Here is a 21,921-nt window from a genome sequence, read left to right as displayed (position 1 = left end):
AAGAACACATCAAAACAATCATGCATCCTGACCAAGTAGGTTTCATCCCAGGGATGCAGGGTGGTTCAATATACGGAAATCCATCAACGTAATCCAGTATATAAACAAACTCAAAGACAAAAACCACATGGTCATCTCATTAGATGCGGAAAAAGCATTTGACAAGATCCAACACCCATTCATGATAAAAGTCTTGGAAAGATCAGGAATTCAAGGCCCATACCTAAACATGATAAAAGCAATCTACAGCAAACCAGTAGCCAACATCAAAGTAAATGGTGAGAAGCTTGAAGCAATCCCTCTAAAATCAGGGACTAGACAAGGCTGACCACTTTCTCCATACCTATTCAACATTGTACTTGAAGTTCTAGCCAGAGCAATTCGACAACAAAAGGAGATCAAAGGGATACAAATTGGAAAAGATGAAGTCAAAATATCACTTTTTGCAGATGATATGATAGTATATATAAGTCACCCTAAAAATTCCACCAGAGAACTCCTAAACCTGATAAACAGCTTCGGTGAAGTAGCTGGATATAAAATTAACTCAAACAAATCAATGGCCTTTCTCTACACAAAGAATAAACAGGCTGAGAAAGAAATTAGGGAAACAACACCCTTCTCAATAGTCACAAATAATATAAAATATCCTGGTGTGACTCTAACTAAGGAAGTGAAAGATCTGTATAATAAAAACTTCAAGTCTCTGAACAAAGAAATTATAGAAGATCTCAGAAGATGGAAAGATCTCCCATGCTCATGGATTGGCAGGATCAACATTGTAAAAATGACTATCTTGCCAAAAGCAATCTACAGATTCAATGCAATCCCCATCAAAATTCCAAATCAATTCTTCAACGAATTAGAAAGTGCAATCTGCAAATTCATCTGGAATAACAAAAAACCTAGGATAGCAAAAACTCTTCTCAAGGATAAAAGAACCTCTGGTGGAATCACCATGCCGGACCTAAATCTTTACTACAGTGCAATTGTGATAAAAACTGCGTGGTACTGGTATAGTGACAGACAAATAGACCAATGGAATAGAATTGAAGACCCAGAAATGAACCCACACACCTACGGTCACTTGATCTTCGACAAGGGAGCTAAAAACATCCAGTGGAAGAAAGACAGCATTTTCAACAAATGGTGCTGGCACAACTGGTTGTTAACATGTAGAAGAATGCGAATCGGTCCGTTCCTATCTCCTTGTACTAAGGTCAAGTCTAAGTGGATCAAGGAACTTCACATAAAACCAGAGACACTGAAACTTATAGAGGAGAAAGTGGGGAAAAGCCTTGAAGATATGGGCACAGGGGAAAAATTCTTGAATAGAACAGCAATGGCTTGTGCTGTAAGATCAAGAATTGACAAGTGGGACCTCATGAAACTGCAAAGCTTCTGCAAGGCAAAAGACACCATCAATAAGACAAAAAAACCACCAACAGATTGGGAAAGTATCTTTACCTATCCTAAATCAGATAAGGGACTAATATCCAATATATATAAAGAAATCAAGAAGGTGGACTCCAGAAAGTCAAATAACCCCATTAAAAAATGGGGCTCAGAACTGAACAAAGAATTCTCACCTGAAGAATACCGAATGGCAGAGAAGCACCTGAAAAAATGTTCAACATCCTTAATCATCAGGGAAATGCAAATCAAAACAACCCTGAGATTCTACCTCACACCAGTCAGAATGGCTAAGATCAAAAATTCAGGTGACAGCAGACGCTGGCGAGGATGTGGAGAAAGAGGAACACCCCTCCATTGTTGGTGGGATTGCAAGCTTGTACAACCACTCTGGAAATCAGTTTGGTGGTTCCTCAGAAAATTGGACATAGTACTACTGGAGGATCCAGCAATACCTCTCCTGGGCATATATCCAGAAGATGTCCCAACCGGTATGAAGGACACATGCTCCACTATGTTCATAGCAGCCCTATTTATAATAGCCAGAAGCTGGAAAGAACCCAGATGTCCCTCAACAGAGGAATGGATACAGAAATTATGGTACATTTACACAATGGAGTACTACTCAGCTATTAAAAAGAATGAATTTATGAAATTCCTAGCCAAATGGATGGACCTGGAAGGCATCATCTTGAGTGAGGTAACACAATTACAAAGGAACTCACACAATATGTATTCACTGATAAGTGGATATTAGCCCAAAACTTAGGATACCCAAGATATAAGATACAATTTGCTAAATGCATGAAACTCAAGAAGAATGAAGACCAAAATGTGGACACTGTGCCCCTTCTTAGAATTGGGAACAAAACACCCATGGAAGGAGTTACAGAGACAAAGTTTGGAGCTGTGATGAAAGGATGGACCATCTAGAGACTGCCGTATCCAGGGATCCATCCCATAATTAGCTTCTAAACGCTGACATCGTTGCATACACTAGCAAGATTTTGCTGAAAGGACCCAAATATAGCTGTTTCTTGTGAGACTATGCAGGGGCCTAGCAAACACAGGAGTGGATGCTCACAGTCAGCTATTGGATGTATCACAGGGCTCCCAATGGAGAAGCTAGAGAAAGTACCCAAGGAGCTAAAGGGATCTGCAACCCTATAGTTGGAACAACATGATGAACTAACCAGTACCCCGGAGCTCTTGTCTCTAGCTGCATATGTATGGAAAGATGGCCTAGTCGGCCATCACTGGAAAGAGAGGCCCATTGGACTTGCAAACTTTATATGCCCCAATATAGGGGAATGCCAGGGCCAAAAGAATGGGAAAGGGTGGGTAGGGAAGTGGGGGGCGCTATGGGGGACTTTTGGGATAGCATTGGAAATGTAATTGAGGAAAATATGTAATAAAAATATTAAAAATTAAAAAAAGAAAAAGAAAAAAAAAGACACTCCTGTATTTGGTGATTTAATGCAAGGTGGCTGATCTTATTGTTGTTCTCTGTCCTCTAACAACTGAACACTTGTTATTGTCTAACATTTGGGGTGGACTTATCTCCTCCTCTGCTCTGGTGTGCACTGAAGTGATGACTGATTCAGAGTCACTACTCAGCCTCACATATGGTACATGGACTGTGTACACAATAGGAATAAGAGGTCACCAGTTCACCAGACTCAGCTAACATTGATATTTTCTTTAATTGTCAATTTATGGGCAGAGTCCAGTGAAGCTTGTTTCCTTTGGAGAACTGGATTTGTTCCAGCTCTGTGGAGAATTGTATTAATGGACAATTTAGTTTCCTTCTCCTGGAAGAACTGTAAAATTTTTGATGTGAGGATCATATATGTATATGAATGTGTGTGGTATGGTATATAAGGGTATATATACCATACACACACATACCATAGAGAGAGAGGGAGAGAGACAGAGACAGAGACAGATACAGAGAGAAACAGACAAAGAGGGCCTGGCAATGATTTTGAAACTTCAAATCTCACCCCCAATTGACATACCCCCTCCAACTAGGCTATTCCCACTCCAAAAAGCTATGCCCCCTATTCTTTCCAAATAGTTCATTGGCTAGGCACTAAACATGCAAATATATGAGCCTATGGGGGGCCATTTTCATTAAAACCATCACACCACAGGGGAGGATGAGAGTGCTTTCCTCCTTCCTGCAGAGTCACTTTCTTTGTAGATAATTTGGAGAGACCTTTAAGCACTTTCACCTGTTTCTTTTTGCTCTGGAATCCTGGAAATGCCTCTTGAAAAACAGGTGTAAAGTTAGAGCACTCGGGAGCCCCCATATGGCCTTCCCCAGCACTGCAGCAGACCTGCCTACTTCTTAGTTTACAGTCTTCTGCAGGAAGAAATGCTGTGACATGACTGAGCAGAGACTTTCTACGTGATACAATATTGAGTGGACTACTCACGTTTTCAGTAGAGGGTGAAACCTCTGTCTTTTGACGTCACATGAACCTGGCAGACTCCTTTCACAGGGAGATACTTCCTGGTTAGGGTGACTCATCGGGAAGTCCTTGGTAGATAGCATGAACAGCTGAAACTGAAAAAGATCCTTCAGGGTAGGAGCTTAATTGCTAGTCCCTTGACCCACTTTCTGAAAGTTACATCATATTTTTGCCCGACAGTCTTTTTATTAGATCTTTGGAGTTTTTCGACCTTCCCAAGACTCAAGTCTTACTTGTGTTTCCTACAAAATATCCTAAGCATCCAAAAGTTCTAAGTGTAGTTCCTGCATCTCTCCTTCAAAACAACCCTCCATGGGATTTGCCATGTCACGGAGGTATTGTTTTCTTTCTCTTGTTTACTGGAGAGTGTAGAGGTAGCTTTGCGTTGGGATCTTACTCTGAATATTTCTAAATCTCTGTGTCTATTGACTCCAGTTTTGTTGTACCACGGTGAATAGCAGTTATCTGATTGTGAAGTCTAACCTTTACCCTCCTTTGGTCCTATTTATAGCTGTCATCTCTGTGTGTTACCTTGTACACTCTGAGTCTACAGAACTCTATAACTAATATACATACATGCGTATACACTCAAGTGCACTAGAGAATGTGGAGTCATATATGCTAGGTAAGTCTTCCACCACAGAGCTACAAATGCCTGTCCCCTTCCAGAACTGAAATTAGCAGTACATACTATCATGCTGGGCTTTTTTTTTTTTTTGTATTGTTTTGGTTTTGTTTATTTCCAGTATGGTTCCATTATTTAAAGTTCAAAGTAAGCACAACTAATTACTATGATTACTGAAGCCAGAAAAAGACATTTCTTTTTTGGGTGGGTTAGTAAGCAGAAGTGTCTGTCAGAAGTTAGTGATTTTTTTTTTTAAATTTTAACTTTAATATTTCTATCAATTTCACACAATATATTTTGATCATATTAGCCCCCATTTTTCCCCTTACTCCTGTCCCATCCATTCCCATCCCCCACTCCTTCCCAATGTCAAGTCCTTGTGTTTTCATTTTCTGTTTGTTTGAATAATCTATGAGGTCTAATTTGTGCTGACCATAAACTCCTAGGTGTGAGACCATCTAAAGCATAGTTGACCTACCAGGACTAAACCTTACAAACTGTCTCTTCCTTCCCTAGAAGCCATTAACTTCCTGTAGCTCCTGGAGGGTGGAGGCTCAGGAGCCCCTCCTTCCTCTAGGTTAGAATGTTGATCAGCTTGACCTTGTGCAGGTCTTGTGCAGACAACCACAGCTGCTGTGAGTTCATGAGGGCGGCTGACCTATCCAGTTGAGCAGGCTTCATTCTTGTCTTCCTGATTTCGAGATCTTACAAACTATTCTCTTTCTTTTTCTTTTTCTTCTTCTTTTTCTTCTTCTTTTTCTTTTTCTTTTTCTTTTCCTTTTCCTTTTTCTTTTCTTTCTCTTTCTTTCTTTCTTTCATTCTTTCTTTTTTTTTTTTGTTTTTTGTTTTGTTTTGTTTTTGAGATAGGGTTTCTCTGTGTAGCCCTGGCTGACCTGTTTTTTTTTTTTTTTCAGAATTATAATACTTTTATTTAAAACACACAGTGCTTTAAAACTGTCACATTTCTCAGTTTTAAAATAATAATATGTTAGTAATTCATCATCAGATAAGAACTAACAGTGCTGAAGTCCATAAACCATTGCACAGCATAGGGAATTGCAGACTTGCTTTGCAGTAACCCTAAAAATTGCCTCAAATAGAAGATAGGCATTTCCTGTATCTTTAAGAGATAGACTGCCAGAGATGTCATGCTTTCTTTGTATGTATTATGTTGAAGAAACATCTTGGGACATTATTTTAGTTTATTACTATTTTGTCTTATGAATAAAGAAGGACATAGATCAGTTTGTGTAGGAATATATATGGGATTCCAGAACTCTGGGATAGGGTCAAAGAGACATGCCTGGCAGAAGAGGTAAACTATACCCTCAAGGAAAGGGCTTTAGGGGGAAATCCATTTAGAGGGGAATGAAGCATATCTGGAACTTGGGTGGCACAGAAGCAAATACATCGGCAACTGGAGTAGTATCAAGGTCTTTCAGATCAACTGGAGATTTCAAGTTAAAGTTCTGTAAAATGGTGGTCAGGAATAAAAATAGTTCTGCTCGAGCCAGGCCCTCTCCCACACGAATCCGTTTTCCTGTTGAGAAAGGAGAGAGAGAGTGAGAGAGAGAGAGACCAGGCTGGCTTCGAATTCAGAAATCTGCCTGCCTCTGCCTCCCAAGTGCTGGGATTAAAGGCGTGCACCACCACTGCTCTGCCTTAAGAACTTTTCAATCCTTCTTCCACAGTTGTCTCTGAGCTTTGGTGATGGGGTATGTGTAGATGCCCAGTCATGGCTGAGCAACCACTGAGACATATTCTTTGCATTTTGGCTACCTTTGAATGTCTATCTTCACCACCATCCATTGCATAAGGGAACCTCTCTGGTGATGACGTTTGAGAACACTACTAATCTACAAATGTAAAGATAAGGATTTAGAAGCAGTTTGCTCTGATGTCTATTTCATCGAATAATAGTAGGGTATTTACTCCTGTGGCCTATAAGTCCCTCCATCACGGACTCTAGGCCAGAATTTACAACAGTAGGTATGAGTTTTTTCCAGGGAAGAAACTCAGTGGGCCTTAAATCTAATCAGAGGGCAGTTGGTTACACCCGTGGCATTCCTGCATCTATTGTATCCATGGGCATATTTTACTATACTGATTATTATTGTAGTCCACAGGGTTAACATCTGGGTAAGACTGTTGAACATGTTCAGTGGAGTGTGTGTGTGTGTGTGTGTGTGTGTATCTATGTGTGTGTGCATGCACATGTGGAGGCCACAGGCTGACATCCATTGTTCTCCACCTAGATTTTTTTTGAGACAGAGAAGCCCTGCCTTTTATCTGCATTTCTATCACAAACACTGACTTCACACCAAGATGACCTTTCAAAGTCCAGTAAGAGGCAGAGCTGGTGACGTATGAGACACAGAATTTGAGGGGGAAGCCTGAGAACACCTTGTTTCCCAGCCCACGCTTTTCACAGGGCAGATGAGGTGACCCCCCGTGTGCCTGTGAGGTTGGAGTGGAGCCAGGAGACCTGGTAGAAGCATGTCAGTGCCAGTTTCTCCGTCCTGGCTCCAGGCTTCATGTGGTTTTCCTTCTTTCCTCCAGCTCTAACTCTTTAAAAAAAATCAATTAGCTCTGTCATTAGAACACAAGCAACACAGAGCTCCTTGTCCTATGAGTTGCTCTGCAGGCTTGGGGCCCTGGGGCTCCAAGTGAAGGTTAGGTTTCCCTTCAGAGTATGTCAACATCCCTCCCCTGTGGAACACAGGCTGGAGTGATGACTTCATGCCCATGCCCTGTCTCTTGAACCACTTGGAGACATGGACTCATATCTTGAGTTTCTAGTCTCGCCTCCATTCTTGTCCATGGTACCACTTTCCCTTCATGGTCTCTGACAGTGCTGAACTGCAGTGAAGCTGCTGACAAATCACTCCTCATATGAGTCCATGCTGGTTTCAAGCAACTCTTCCAATACCAGGGAACCTAGTTAAACTTTCAGATTCAGTGTAGCAAGAACAGTTCATGTTCTTTCCATTCTTTCCTCGTGGTTCATCCCCTCGTCTATATCCAGTGGTGTCTGAGACTCTTCTAACCTAAAACCAACAAAACTTTTATCGCAGTAAAAACAAGTGACTCTCTTTCATTCTGTTTGGTTAAGCAAAGAAAGTATTTCTGCTTGTAGTTAATGACTGTGCCAAGCTTTTAGCGTCCACGAGCACTGATAGTTATGTTTAGTTATAGAAGCCAACGGCATGAATACCTTTGTTTGCTTTGTATATTTTGAGAACCGGTCTCACTATGAAGTCATGGATGTTTGGAAGCTTGCTATGTAGAGCAAGCTGGCCTGGAATCTGAAGTGGTTCCCTTGCCTCTGTGCTTTGGGATCACAGGTGTGTACTGCCACATCTGGCTTTATTAAATTCATTATTCAATGCATGCACTCACCATTATTTTTACACCCTCAATCTGTTCAGTGACGTATATCGACGAAGATGAAAATGAAATACTCGAATTATCATCAAACAAAACATTCTTCATCATGCTCAAGATTCCAGAGGAGTGTGCTAATGAAGAGGACCTGCATCGCTTGCTCACTGAAAGGGTGATTATGTCTTACGGATTGTTTGCTGAGGTCTTAACACTGGATTATGAGTTTTGTTAGAAGAGTTGGCAAAGAGCTCTAGAGTAAGCTGCTTTGTTTGTCTGAATGTTAGCTGCAGAAGGTGCTTAGAAGTGGGTCTTCTGTGGTGCAAAGCCAGCAAGTGGGTTGTAACCTCCAGCTATGGGTATCTCAGAAGCCAGGGTTCCTTCACATATGCTGCTCCTATATTTTACCCAATCTGTATTCCTTGAAGATTTAATGATTCCAAGTGCCAGGGCCACATAGTCCTTGCTTATGGGCTCATAATCAAGCAGGGGAAGCAACCAAATAGTTATAAACAGTGTAGTATGCCCCATTACTGAGTTCCATACAGGGTTGTTGGGATTGTTTCTATGTGTACATATGTGTACATGTCATTTGTATGTGCACATGCACATGTGTGCACATCTCGAGGCCAGAGGTTGATTTCAAGTGTTTTCTTCAATTGCTCTCCATGTTATTTTTTTTGAAACAGAATTTTTCACTGGGTCCCAGGAAACAACCTGTTTGGTTAGGTTGGCTGACCAGTGTGTCCCCGGGATCCTGCTGTCCCTGCCTTCCCAGCTCATGCAGTTACAAAGGAGGTACATCTAAATTATGTGAATTGGGGGTGGTAGTAGATGAAGGAGCTGGTCCTCAGGATAGCTATAAAATAAGGGCTGGTAATGTCAGAGGATATACATACTGTCCTTGTAAAGTGGGACAGAGAGATGGGACAATAGGAGATATTTATATTTCAGTGGTCTGTGCAATGGCATACTCAATCTGAGTGTGCTGTGTTGAGGACTCTCTAGGGTTAAATTGATTAGGAGAATAGGAAAGTCATGGAAATTTCCCCCACTTTTTAGTAGACTATGTAAAGGTTTTCACTTGTAGACTTACATGGTTAGATTTTCAGTTTCTTCTCTCTGTGTGGTACTGCACAGTACTTGAAGAGAATAGTTTCGAGGCAGCAGTGCATCTGAGAAGTAAAGGCAGTTTAAATTGGGGCAGCCACGGGGGTCATAAGGAAGAGTTGAGACTTCAGAGGCAACTTTACTTGGAGGAACTTGGTGATTGGAACGTGGTGAAGAAGTGTGTAACTCCAACCTCCTGGTTGGAAGAGTCGGTGCATGGTTTGTGGGATGAGAAATGGAGAAGAGTCTTCTGCAAGGTAGAAGCTCTGCAGACAGACTGAAGGTTTTGTGAGTCAATCTTGACCAGCTTATCAAAGAGTTCTTGTCACACCTAGGAATATTCTGAGACAGGGTCTCACTATGTAGCCCATGCTGTCATCAAAGCCCCCATCCTCCAGTTTTAACCTCATCGGTGCTGGTTCCAGTCACGCACCATGCAGTGATGACTTTATTTCCAGTTCTAGAAATGTGTACAGGATTCCATATAAAGAATAAATCTCTGGTAGTCTGAGTAAGTAAATTGACTTTATAGAACTAGAAGGGTTTGAAGAAAGGAGTACTCAAAAGAGAATGGGTAGGACTTTCAAAATGTCTTTCCTTGTAATGTCGGGACAGGGAGACTGGGTGACAGAAAGTAGCTGATTTGTTAAGCATAGATTATTTCCAGTTATTGGTTTTTATAAGTGAAGATAAAGATTTGGGCAAACTTCATTATCAAGCAAATTGAAACTGGCCTATTGGGAAATCTGACTGTCACTTCAAATGTGACTTACCAGACAGTTGGATACGCATCCTAATTTCAGCCCAGTGACATATGAAAGCTTGAGCTATTTTGACCTTGTTTTGATGTTTAACTTGGAGTACAGGAGTGTAGCAACATCAGTGAAATCCTGTAAATATTTAAATGATTAAAATATTTTATTTATGAGTATGTATGTAGGACTGTGTGAATTTATATGCATCATATGTATGCAAGTGTCCATGGAGGCCATAATGTGTCAGGTCCACAGGAACTGGAGAGAGGTGGGTTGTGAGTCACCTAGTATGGGCTCTGGGAACCTGGCTTCTCTATAGGACCAGTGCATGCTCCTAACCACTAAGCCACATCTCAAGATATTCCCCAATCATTTTTATTTAGCAACTTTCATCTTGTCTTTGGACTTCCACACAGGTAAATGTGTGACCAAAACACAGTGCAGCAGGGCTACTACCCTCAATTATGGCCACCCTGTGATTCTGCTCTCAACCCATTATTCCTTGCTCCTGGTGCCCTCATAAGCACATAGTCATTCTAGCCAAGGATGGAACACTTGATGTTCACCAGATTGTTAAGCATTTAGCTTTTGAGGAGGTAGGGGTAATAGCTAATGTATGGAATTCCAGCACTTATGAAGCCGAGACATGAAGATTGCAAGTTGGGTTACAGAGTGAATTTGCAGGCCAGCCTAGTCTACAGAGTGAAACTCTGTCTTCAAAATCAAACCATCCCATCCCCAAACCAAACCAGACCTCAAACAAAGACACAAAAATGCCACAACAACAATGCTTTTGAGAGGATACTGTTCACAACAAAGATCACTATTACAACCGTCAAGTGGACAGTGTCTCGAGCTTGGAAAATGCTCTGTAACCAGGATTCCTATGAACCCAATGCAAAATCAAGTAGATCAAAGAACTGAGATAGAGGAGTCTTCTTGTCTCACCCAAGAAGTCTTTTTGTTCATTGAACTGAGTCTTTGTAATATCAATATATCTATGTGTGCACTGAGAAGTGTCAGCCAGAGCAGTGATTCTCCCTTGATTATTTAGTAGGCAGTATTTCGGTCAATTTAGCATCTGAGGAATGAGTTGAAATTCAAGTGGAGAATGCAATCTCTATAGAAGAGATCACTAGTGCTATTTTGAAAGTTTGCACTAGGGCAGTTGTTGAAGTTATTCTTCAACAACTGCCCTAACTCTGAAGTTATTCAGAGATCTTTTAGGGAATGTCACTATAAATACAACTCCGAGAAGACCTTTAGAATGTGCACAGTCATACCTTCTATCTTCTTTTTCCAATTTTAACTTTGACATTTTCCCTAGTCTGCTATGTGCAAACAGAGTGGTCGGCCCTAGGGTGAATGTAGGGAGGAACAGGGACAAATACTAGGTTTGAAATTGTGATAGGTGTTGGGGAGATGGCTATGGAAACATGAGGAACTGGGTTTGGATTCCTAGAACCCATGTAAGGCACCCATGCTGAATCTATAATTCTATTGGTGGTGAGAGAGTTGTGGGGAGCGGAGAGGGACTGGCAGATCCCTAGAGCTTGCTAGCCACCTAGTCTAGCTATTTCATGATCTCTGGATTCAAGAAGAAAGACTAGCTCAAAAAGTAAGGTGGACAGCAACAGAGAAAGACAACTTCTGGCCTCTACATACATGCACATATAGGTGCACACACATATGTACATGCACATACATGTACATGCACACACATGCACATGCACAAAAGTAAATAAACACATAAATTTTTACAAAAAACAATAGGCATGATTTACCAGAGGCATATGTTTTTTATTTATTAGCAATAATTTTAGTGCTTGAACAAACATCCTTTGTAGCATCCTGCATCCTCCCTCACCTTCGCTTCATGCTGAGCAGTAAAAGTACCATTTTAGAACCTGAATTTCTCCACTTCTATCCATCATCCACTTTCTTCATACCAGAGCTCAAAGAACTAGGATGACTCCCTTTTCTTCCAAAGTTCCTATCACATTGTGCCTTTTTCATTCATGATAATTTAGATGTGCTCTGCCATTGCTTTAACTTCTCTGAGTAGTGAGGTAAAATGGAAAGGATCCGGGCTTGATGTCTATCGCACCTAAAACTGAATTTGGCCTTTAGAATTTACCAGCTATATATCAAGAAACCAGCAAGTTTTTAACTTCTTGAAATACTCATCCTTCATCTGTAGAAAAGGAGTGACAAAATGCCTGTTGTGTCTTACAAAGGTTCTGTTCTTAAGATCAGAGTTATTACAAACACTGAGTGCCGTTGACTTTCTGCTGAGTTAGGCAGGAGTGTGTTTGGTTGTGCAGCCTCTTTGAGATTAGGTAGGTGACAAGGTGTGCACCCTGATAGGGCCCTGCTGGATTTTATATGTTTCAGTGCTTGCTACTGAATAAAGCATGACTCACCAAACTTTCTTGATATACTTGGAAGTGGCTAACTCATTACAAGGTCACTACTGGTACAGTGAAAGGTCCAGAACAGTGTCAGGGTTGAATTTGCAGGTTGGGCAAGAGTGGGTCTGATTTTGCTTTCGGTATAGCTGTGACTTTATTCTAATCCCAGAGCTGTGCCCACACTGAGAGTGGTACCAGATCCCAGCCTAGTCCTGATATGTCCTAGAACTATTATGTTAGAGAACAAGGTTTTTAGCTTTCCATTGAAAGCACAGAAGGAATGCAGTGTAAATTTGTTCAGCCATATGTTTCCTAGTACAAAATAGTTATGATTTGTATCTCTGAAACTTGATGGGAGGACTAATTAAATCCTGGAAAAGGAAGCTGAGAGATGGCTTTGTTGTTATAGTTATGGCTCCCAGGGTTCACATGTCAGCCCTCAATGCCTGACATTCCAGTTCCAGGGAATTCTATGTCTTCTGTCTCCATAGGCACCAAGGACATGGGTACTACACACACATATCTTTTTTTTTTTAAAGATTTATTTATTTATTATATGTAAGTACACTGTAGCTGTCTTCAGACACACCAGAAGAGGGAGTCAGATCTCATTACGGATGGTTGTGAGCCACCATGTGGTTGCTGGGATTTGAACTCTGGACCTTCGGAAGAGCAGTCGGGTGCTCTTACCCACTGAGCCATCTCACCAGCCCCACACACATATCTTTAACACATGGAAAGGTGCTCCACCTATAATAAAAAGGGCAATACATGCAGTATGAGATGTGATATTATATCAGTGAGATGGAGAAAAGTTTTTAAGTCTAGTAGGACTAGGGCAAATGGAACAGGTCTGATTGCAGAGAGGAGAGGAAAATGAAGAACGTTCAGCAAGAACGAGTTGAGACAAAGATGCACCTGCCTTTGGACAAGCAATTCCATTTCTCAATATGTATCTCAGAGAGATTTTCAAACAACCAAAAAGGTGCACAGAGGTGGTTGAGGATAGCTATTGTATTAGCATAGTTTATGATAAAGACAGCATGGAAGGAAGTCCCCATCAGTGAGGAAATGGATGAGCTAGTATAATGATTTATTGCATTCTGTGTAGGACCTGGACTTTAGGACCCTGAGATGTATCTTATGCATAAATCTTGAAAGTAATTTTCAGTATAAAAGCAAGTCTTTTAAAAGCATTTCTTTATTCATTTACATTCCAAATGTTGTCCTCCGCCCAGTACCCCCTCCCAGAGTTCTTTATCCCATCTCCGTTGTCTTTGAGAGGGTGCCCCTCCACTCACCATCCACCCCTTCCCTACAACCCTGCCCTTGGCATCCCCCTTTCCTGGAGCATCAAGTCTCTTCAGAATTAGGCATATCCTCTCCCACTGAGACCAGATAGGGCAGCCCTATACTACATATGTACCTGGAGCCACAGACCAGCCCATGTATGCTCTTTGGTTGGTGGCTTAGTCTCTAGGAGCTCCAGGTTATTTGACACCATTGCTCTTTCTATGGGGTTGCCATCCTTCAATCCCTACCCTAGCTCTTCCATAGGTGTCCCTGAACTCAGTCCAATGGTTGGCTGTAAGTATCTGCCTTCTATCTCAGTCAGCTGCTGGTAGAGCCTCTCAGAGGACAGCCATGCTTAGTGTCAGGGTTTGGTGCCTGCCCATGGGATGCATTCCAGGTTGGACAGGTCACTCAATGGCCTTTCCTTTAATCTCTCCTCAATTTGGGGACAATGGCACATATCTGTGATATTAGCTACTCAGGAGCAGGAAGATACTGGAGTTTGAAACCAACCTGAGCAAGATAGTGAGACCATTTCTGATGAGGAAAAAAAAAAAAACAGCTCTTAAAAGGTTGTATAGAATATAACACATTTTATTTGCATAAAAACATAAACACCATGTCTTTATGATTCTATAAGAAAAGAATAATTTTTAAATATAAGTGAAGAAAGGATATGTAGCAATGTCAGGTGATGGCTAGTACCGAGGAATGGAGGAATAATGTTCTCAATTTTTAACTTATAGACCACTTTTGGTGGTGTTTTCATGTTTTGGCTTTGAGGACAATATATACACAAATTTCATGAGTTTATCACCTTGTTATAAAACGGGCTTTATGCTAGGTGGATCTGCCTAACTGTAGGCTAATGAAAGAAAGTGTTTTGAGCCAAGTGACAATGTTTAATATATTAGATGTAGTAAATGAATTTCTACCGTTTTAAATTAGCATACAATGTTAACAGGTTTCCTTAGTATTCTCACATACACAGTTTTGTCAATTCACACTGCCAGCTCCTCTCCTGTCTCCTAGCCACAATCCTTGATGTACTCTTCTGCCCCCAGAATGCCCCCCTCCATTTTCACATGACCAGTGATCTATTAGCCTCTCCATCCCCTCCCTCTTAAAGATTCATTTGCCCAATCTCATAGGCCTCTTTGGTTGTGTATCCTCTACCTACCCTTACTTCATCATTTGTATATTTTTGATCATTTCAATCTATGAATCGGTTTACTAGGAACTGCATTGCAGACTGTGAAGTTACTGCACAGCAAAATGTGAAGGCGTAAAGCCTAGGTGGGAGAACCATGGGCATCATCATGTTTTTAGAATGCAATTTTGCTGAAAAATCTCCATATCTTGGCAACTTCATCATTTGTTCCTTTGTCCCGGGGAGTGATAGACCTGACAGTCAGGATAGATATTCCCCTAACAAGGACATTCTGAAGAAGAGAGAAAGAAGCCCAGGGCCAGTGATGTCCTGGTACTGAGTGGCTTATGCTGAAGGGATCCCTCCCCATTTCATCCCCTGCCCTAGCAGTTAATGGTGCTTCTATGAGTTCCTGCTGAGCATCGCTGACCATAGCACCACTAAGGATACCAAGTGTATGCTCAACTTATAAGTCAAGTTGAGAATTCCCAGTAAGTCACTTGGGCCTTATCAATGAGTTCATTTTAACTTTTTTTTTTTTTTTTTTGGACAGAGTCTAACTATGTTGCATTGGTTGGCCTAGAACTCATTATAAAAAACAAACCAACTAAACAAACAAAAACAAACGAACAAACAAACAAAAAACCAAGCCAGTCTTACCTTGAACTTACCCATTTCTTCAGCTTTGGGAATGCTGGGATTACAGACACGTGCGTGGCTGCCTGGCTGTCAGGGAGACTCAGCTAGTTAGACCATTTAGATCTCACTTGAGTGTTGAGTTGAGCTTTGATTTGTGGTCAGCTTACACTTTTCCCCTCTTAGTCCAGAACCCCAAACCAGTGAATTCCTAGCCAGAGTGAATTCTCCTTTGTCCTGAATCCATTTGTTTCTGTTGGTGCTATGTAAGATGATCCTCAGTGACATGTGTGTTCTTTTCTTGTTGTGTGTTTAGCTCACGGACATGTATAAACAGTCCCCAGCTCTGAGTCGTTTTTTCACTTCTGCTGATATCTTGGATTTCAGGTAAGGGCTCGGATCTTTCACCTACCCAACTTCTCTCCATTCACCCCCCAATGATCTCCCTGAGCTTTGCAGCAGGAGAAGACTTGGGAGTAAAAACCACAGTGTCATACTGCAATGGTGGAGGGCAACATCTTAGCTCGGAAAAGCAGAAAGAAGGAAATCGGGGACTAATTATGTGATTCAATTATGGTCACCCACAGAGAGGAAAAGCATGTCCATCTAAGAGAAACATTTCTGTTTAACAATAGACACAGAAATCAATTCAGGGCAAAAATAAACACAAATCTCAGAGAGTAGTGTACTAGCAGGGACATGAGTTATGTGTTGCAGCGATGACTCAGGGGTATACTGGCCTCATACAACATTAAGAAGATAAAAACGCACCTGTCTCTTCTGTCTCCTTTCTATAGTGCTACCACCAATGATGAATGACACTCACTCCTACAAAATTAACAACTCTGCTTGCCTTAATTTTTTGCCTGTGCATATGTTTACTATATTCAGTGCCCATGCATGTATACATTACAGTTTTTTTTTTAATTTCAAGAAATTTAATAGTTTGAACCAGTCAAAAGATACACACATTTGTGCGTGTGTCTGTGTAAAGGAGTATAAGGAATAATTTAATAAATGATTCTTTTTATTACTGAGATTACTGGAAATAAGATTTATATGAGAAAGCATTATTGTCAGTTGTTCCAAGGGTGTCACTGGGAGGTAGTGATCAAAGTTAACATCATATGTTGGGATTCTCCCACTTAAATCATAATACCAGTAGATCCGAGAGAGGAGCAGGTAGCATCAGTGGTAACTTGATGAGATAGGACTAGAAAGGACATGAAGTTTGATGTTGTCTTCCTTCTTCAGATGTCTCTTGCTGCCCAATGGGGACCCTACTGTCTTTAATCATAAGTCACTGGCACAAATATGGGTGTAGGAACGGGAACATTGGATAGTTGGATCTCACATACTTTGGTCTATCCCTGTGACACGTTTTTCTGCTTGAAGACTATAGTAGAGCTGTAGTGGAGCCACTATGAGCATCCTGGGTCTTTCCAAGAATCTGCCCTTGCTATGGATATAAAGGATCTGAACTTAGCATTCAATAGGTGGGAGTAGACACAGGGAAAACCCACAAAAAGACTAAGTAAAACAGGTCTAGAAATTAGGCCAAGGATTAGTATTAGAGAATTTTTTAAAAAGTTATTTGTGGGGTGGGAGGCTGATAAGACTGCTCTGCTATTGAGAACACTTCCTGTTCTTCCAGGCGACCTGTGTTCCGTTCCCAGGACCCATGTTTAGCAGCTCACAAACTCTTATTTGACTCCAGCCCAGGGAATCTAGCAACCCAACTCTCTCTCTCTCTCTCTCTCTCTCTCTCTCTCTCTCTCTCTCATTCACACACATGAGATAGAGAGAGATTTTTAAAATATATTTTCTAAATAATAAAAAAAAAACCAAGAACTTTAGTACTTCAGATAAAGAACTGTCAGTGTGTGTGTGTGTGTGTGTGTGTGTGTGTGTGTGTGTGTGTGTGTAGGGGGCAGTCAGTCTCATATAGCTCGAACTCATGTAATCACGGTTGACCTTGAATTCTGGTCCTCCTGCCTGCACATGCTGGGCTTAAAGGCTTGTGCCATTGTGTAAGGTTTTCTTGAATCCAGGGTTTCAAGCCTGCTAGGCAAATAATCTACCAACTGAGCCTCTACTGCCAAGCCCCCACGTTTTTAATGTTTATTTAGAATTTTCAAAACCATCACATCTAAAATGATGTCCTTGCACATGTAAAAAAAAATATTCTTATGCTCAGCGCATGCATTTGTGTCTACAGAGAGGTCCATAACGGGCTCACTAGCACCAGAAAGTACCTCTTGCTGTGTCAGTGGCTAGATCTACTCCAGGGGTGCGCTGCTGTGGGAAAGTCCACAGAAAAAATACCTCCTTCAAATGGCTACCTTTATAAATCTACCAGGGGAGACAGGGGTGGTAGAGGCAAGAGAGACAGGGACAGTGCACTCAGACTGGGTCAGACACCTTGATATTCTCACTTAGCTTTCAGCTTGATCTTCTGAACATCCACTCAAGACCTGTTTCATCAGTTAGTCCAGATCCTTAGCAGTGGTATGCAGAATTGCTGCCTGCCCGCTTGTGCCTGTCCATCCTCCTGAGTGACAAATCACTGTGCTAAGGGTTAATTAATGATACCTGCAAACTAGGCTAGCTGGATTGAAGTTTGAAAATGGGCTTTTAACACTGCCTTTAATGGCACCATGGTAACTGGGTCTGGGCAGAGTCTCAATTTACACTGTAATTTATTTGGTTCATAGGGCTTGGCACAATTCTTTGCTATATGGGAGAGTTTGCAAACCTGTACTATAAAATGTACAGTCATTGACCTATGTGACATCTGACCTCCAGAGGGAGCTCTTTGCCTATCCTTGGCATCGCAGTGGCCTGATTAACTCTGGAGAGACCAAAGCATCTATAAATCTCTCTCTAAAAGAATCTCTCTGATGTGCCCTCCTGTTAATTTGTTCTTTATTATTGCTGAGCCTAATCTGGGCCATCTTGACCAAAGCAATAGAAGAATTAAATGTTACTTGTGAAAGATTAAATGTTGAGGAAGCCACTTAAGCTACTAATTTAGGACAGACCTATAATTATCTTCACTGTAAAAAATTTAGAAAAGTGTGTACTGAAAGATGAAAGGGTTAGAGCCTCCTCAGGGATGAAAATTCCTGAGATCTCATTACTAAGAGATTTTTTAAAAATGATTATTGTGCCGTCGGGAGCTCTGGAAGTGTACATGAAGGAGTATCTCCCCAAACACAGGCGGTATGATTCATTGCAATGCACAGGCCATTCTCTGGGAGATCAAGAGGTAGGGAGTTGATAAGGTTGCCAGACCATCATAATTTTATAGGTTAAGTGGTTAAACTTGGGGGAGGCTAGGATCAAAGTGTGTGTGTGAGAACCTATGAAATAATAAATAAATAAACATTTTTAAAAGAACTCATTAAGTATCCCCAATGTGTACATGTAGTGGCAGCATTGAAAGCGTGAAGACAGGGATGGAGGAGGGGCTTCTGGGCTCGCCACACAGCAGGAAAGCTAATATCAGATGGGTGCTATGCCAACGCTCAGTCTTTCTTTATAATAGTTGAATTGTGTCCCTCCCTTCCAAAGCCACTCTCTGCAGTCCCCTAAAGTGTGAGCAGATGGCAGTGGTTGTGTGATGGCCACAGGAGGAGGGCTCGAGGGCAGTGCATTCTCCCGGGCTAGTGTGTCCTCTGAAGCTGGTTCCAGGAAGATGTGGAGCCAAAGAAATATTAATGCTGAGATTGGTGTCTGAGTCTCGATATGTTTCTGCTTCTTCGTTATAATGTCTGTCTGATGTCTTAATGGTTTGGTTTTCAGTGTTGAAAATGCCACGGTAACCTATCACTTGCAGTTTGGAGTTCCATCTGAAGATGATGACTTTATGAAATATATGATGAGTGAAGAGTTGGTGCTTGGCATCATGCGACAGAGCTTCCACGATAAGAACATATCTACCTGTGAGAGTCTCGGGCTTGACCCAGAATCTCTCTTGCTCTATGGTAAGTAGGGAAAGCCAAGAAGCGGGTCCTGTAATGATGGACAACTTGGTATGGCAGTGTTGGTGTCTTGTATTGTGTCAAGTCAAGTAACTCTTCACTCTTGCACAAACCGATCTCTTGCTCTGGAGTTCACATCCTGTATGCAGACGGAGCAGTGAGAAAACACTATGGAAAAATAAAAAAGACCACCGTCCCAAAGAACCTCACTGCAGAACAGCAGAATGTCTGCCAGGATCTATATGAACACCTCCACCCAAGCCAACCACCTCCCACCATATCCCTCACCAGTTTCTCCTGGCGCACTGATGGTGGTTTGAGGGGCTAACACTTGACAGTTATTGTCACAGGTAGATTATAAAGAGGGGCCAAATGTTAAAATGCCCTCATCATCCAAGAGGCTACATCAACATGTTTATCATGAATCACACCACAATAAGTGAGCATCCAATAAACATTATTTGACTTTTGAAGAGTATTCAGCATACACACACACACACACACACAAATATGTGTGTGTGTGTGTATTTGTGCATGCATACAGAGAGTGAAAATTTTCTATTCAGAATTGATGACGTTTCCAATTTGGTCTAAGATTATTTACTCAGACTCTATGACACCGTATGTAAATACAAATGTCCAGAGTAATTTCTTTGGCTTTTGAAAATTAGTGACCAGCCTAGTTTCATTTCTGCTGCTGTGATAAAAACACAATTTCAGGTTCCATTTTGTTCCTGCAGGGAACCCAGGGATACAGGAACTTGAAGTTTCTAGTCACGTCATAACCACAGTCAAGAGCCAAAGGGAAAGAAATGCTTCCGGGCTTCATGCTCAGCCATTCTTTCTACTCTGACACAGTCCAGAGCTCCAGGCTCGGGAATGTTCCTGCCCACTTTCAGACTGAGTCTTCTCATATCAACTAAGGCAATCAGCAGCCCCCCACTGTCACATCTACAGGCCAATCTGACCTAGGCAATCCCTCATCGAGATTCTTTGCCCAGGTGACTCTAGTTTGGATCAAACTAAGCACACAGTGACTTTGATTTGCCTTTGTTTTCTTTTTAGAATGAAGTGATGGGGGATGGTCTGCGTCTGAAAGCAGTGCTCTGCTGAGTCTCAGACGGAAAACAATTCAGAAGGGAATCTAGCAGTGACCGGAAGGAGGAGACAGTTCTTCCACTGATTCTACCCAGATGTGAAGGCTGGGTCCATCACAGAACAGCAGATTGAGAGCTGTCCCCGCTGGGTTCAGGAGCTAGAGGTCTGGGGTGAATCTAAGATCCCACAGGAGATTCCCATTGCCTTTGACGCACTGGCTGCTTCTACTAGCACATGCGTGCCTTTCCTGTGTTGCAGAGATAAGCATCTGGCTTTGTTTTAGGCAGGTTCTGTTAACTCCAGCTGATGGGGTGAGTCCAAGCTGCATCAGGGTAGCCAAGGGGAGGAGGGAGATGGACCAGTTGTTTACTGAAGCCCTCTCCCCAGTCACAATTACATCTGATGGACCCCTGAGCCAGGGCAAGAGGAAAAGGAAGTCGACTCCAAGACCTAAGGAGTGTAGGTCTTCGCCTAACTCTACCACCTATACCTGACAGTTGAGCTCAGTCAGGCATATCGTGGAGTATTATATATAGAAAGATGATTGATGTGTCTTAATTGTTTCTCATCTTTGCATTGTTGCTGAGATGACTATCTTTTTTTAAACAAACAAACAAACAAACAAACAAACACATGTTTCTGAGTTTTGCCAGGGTGCCATCTTTTAAGATTGCCACTCATGTGGGTTATTATTATTATTAATTATTATTATTGAAGTCATCAAAGGATCATTAAGACTACTTAAATTTCTGCTACTGATACCACACACCAGCTTTGTGTTACCTGGTATCACCAGGATTCCTGTAGGACTCAATTTCTTGAGATGTTTGCGTGTCTTCCTGCAGATGATCGCTAAGCAGAGAATTTCTGTCCTTTTGAAACTGTCCAAAACAGTATGCAAGTCCCTTGGAGGGATAGAAGGAAGCTAGTGACTGTATCAGTCACCTATGGATATAGATTGCCTGTCATAAGACAACAGAATATTTGTTTTGTTGGGGAAATTGCCTTCCTGGAAATTTTCTGGGAGAGTTAGTCTCATGGTTGTATAATGAGAAATTCCCTAGTCTGATACCTCAGATAGGTGAGGCATGGATACAGGTCATTATGGCAGGCAGCTGTGTATGAATATGTGTCAATAATAGGGTTCTGAACAATGTGAACTTGCTTTCTTATTTAACTACTATATACTATAGTAATATAGCACAATGATAATTGCTGCATTGTAACTTATTGATTTCACTTTCAGGTTAGTTCCTTAAATTCCAGAAACAGGTAGATTTTTCTTCTTCCTTATTTAATTTTATTTTTACATGTTAACTGCGAACTCTCGTGCGCCTTTACTATTTTTTTTTTAAGTAACAAGGAATTTTAATATATAACGGTCTACAAACATTTACAATAAATTATTTTTGCAACTGGGTTGTTTTCTCGTCTGCCTCTTGGGTCTTACCTCATTAAGACAGTGCAGTTAGTTGGGGGATAGAAGCGATTGTGCGCATGTGTGAGGAAGATGAAGCCAGGTTGGACCAGGTTGAGCTGGGGTTGACTGTGCCCTCCTCTCATTTCTGGGAGGAGCCTATTCCTAGCCTCTT

General features: G+C 41.5%; 1 protein-coding gene across 1 annotated transcript in view; it reads left to right on the top strand.

The window, feature by feature from the left end:
- CUNH3orf52 (chromosome unknown C3orf52 homolog) overlaps positions 1 to 21,674 on the top strand; it is a 33,609-nt gene extending 11,935 nt beyond the window's left edge. Inside the window, exons 3-6 of the mRNA XM_021185631.2 lie at positions 7,941 to 8,068; positions 15,565 to 15,635; positions 19,053 to 19,234; positions 20,297 to 21,674. Coding sequence (XP_021041290.1) covers positions 7,941 to 8,068; positions 15,565 to 15,635; positions 19,053 to 19,234; positions 20,297 to 20,301 — 386 coding nt within the window. The 3' untranslated portion in view covers positions 20,302 to 21,674. The remainder of the gene's footprint in view (positions 1 to 7,940; positions 8,069 to 15,564; positions 15,636 to 19,052; positions 19,235 to 20,296) is intronic.
- The last annotated feature ends 247 nt before the right edge of the window (positions 21,675 to 21,921 follow it).

Source organism: Mus caroli, unplaced genomic scaffold, assembly GCF_978045245.1.
Source record: "Mus caroli unplaced genomic scaffold, Mus_caroli_1 scaffold_17, whole genome shotgun sequence".
Classification (NCBI taxonomy): Eukaryota; Metazoa; Chordata; class Mammalia; order Rodentia; family Muridae; genus Mus; species Mus caroli.
This window is presented reverse-complemented; position numbering and strand designations above follow the sequence as displayed.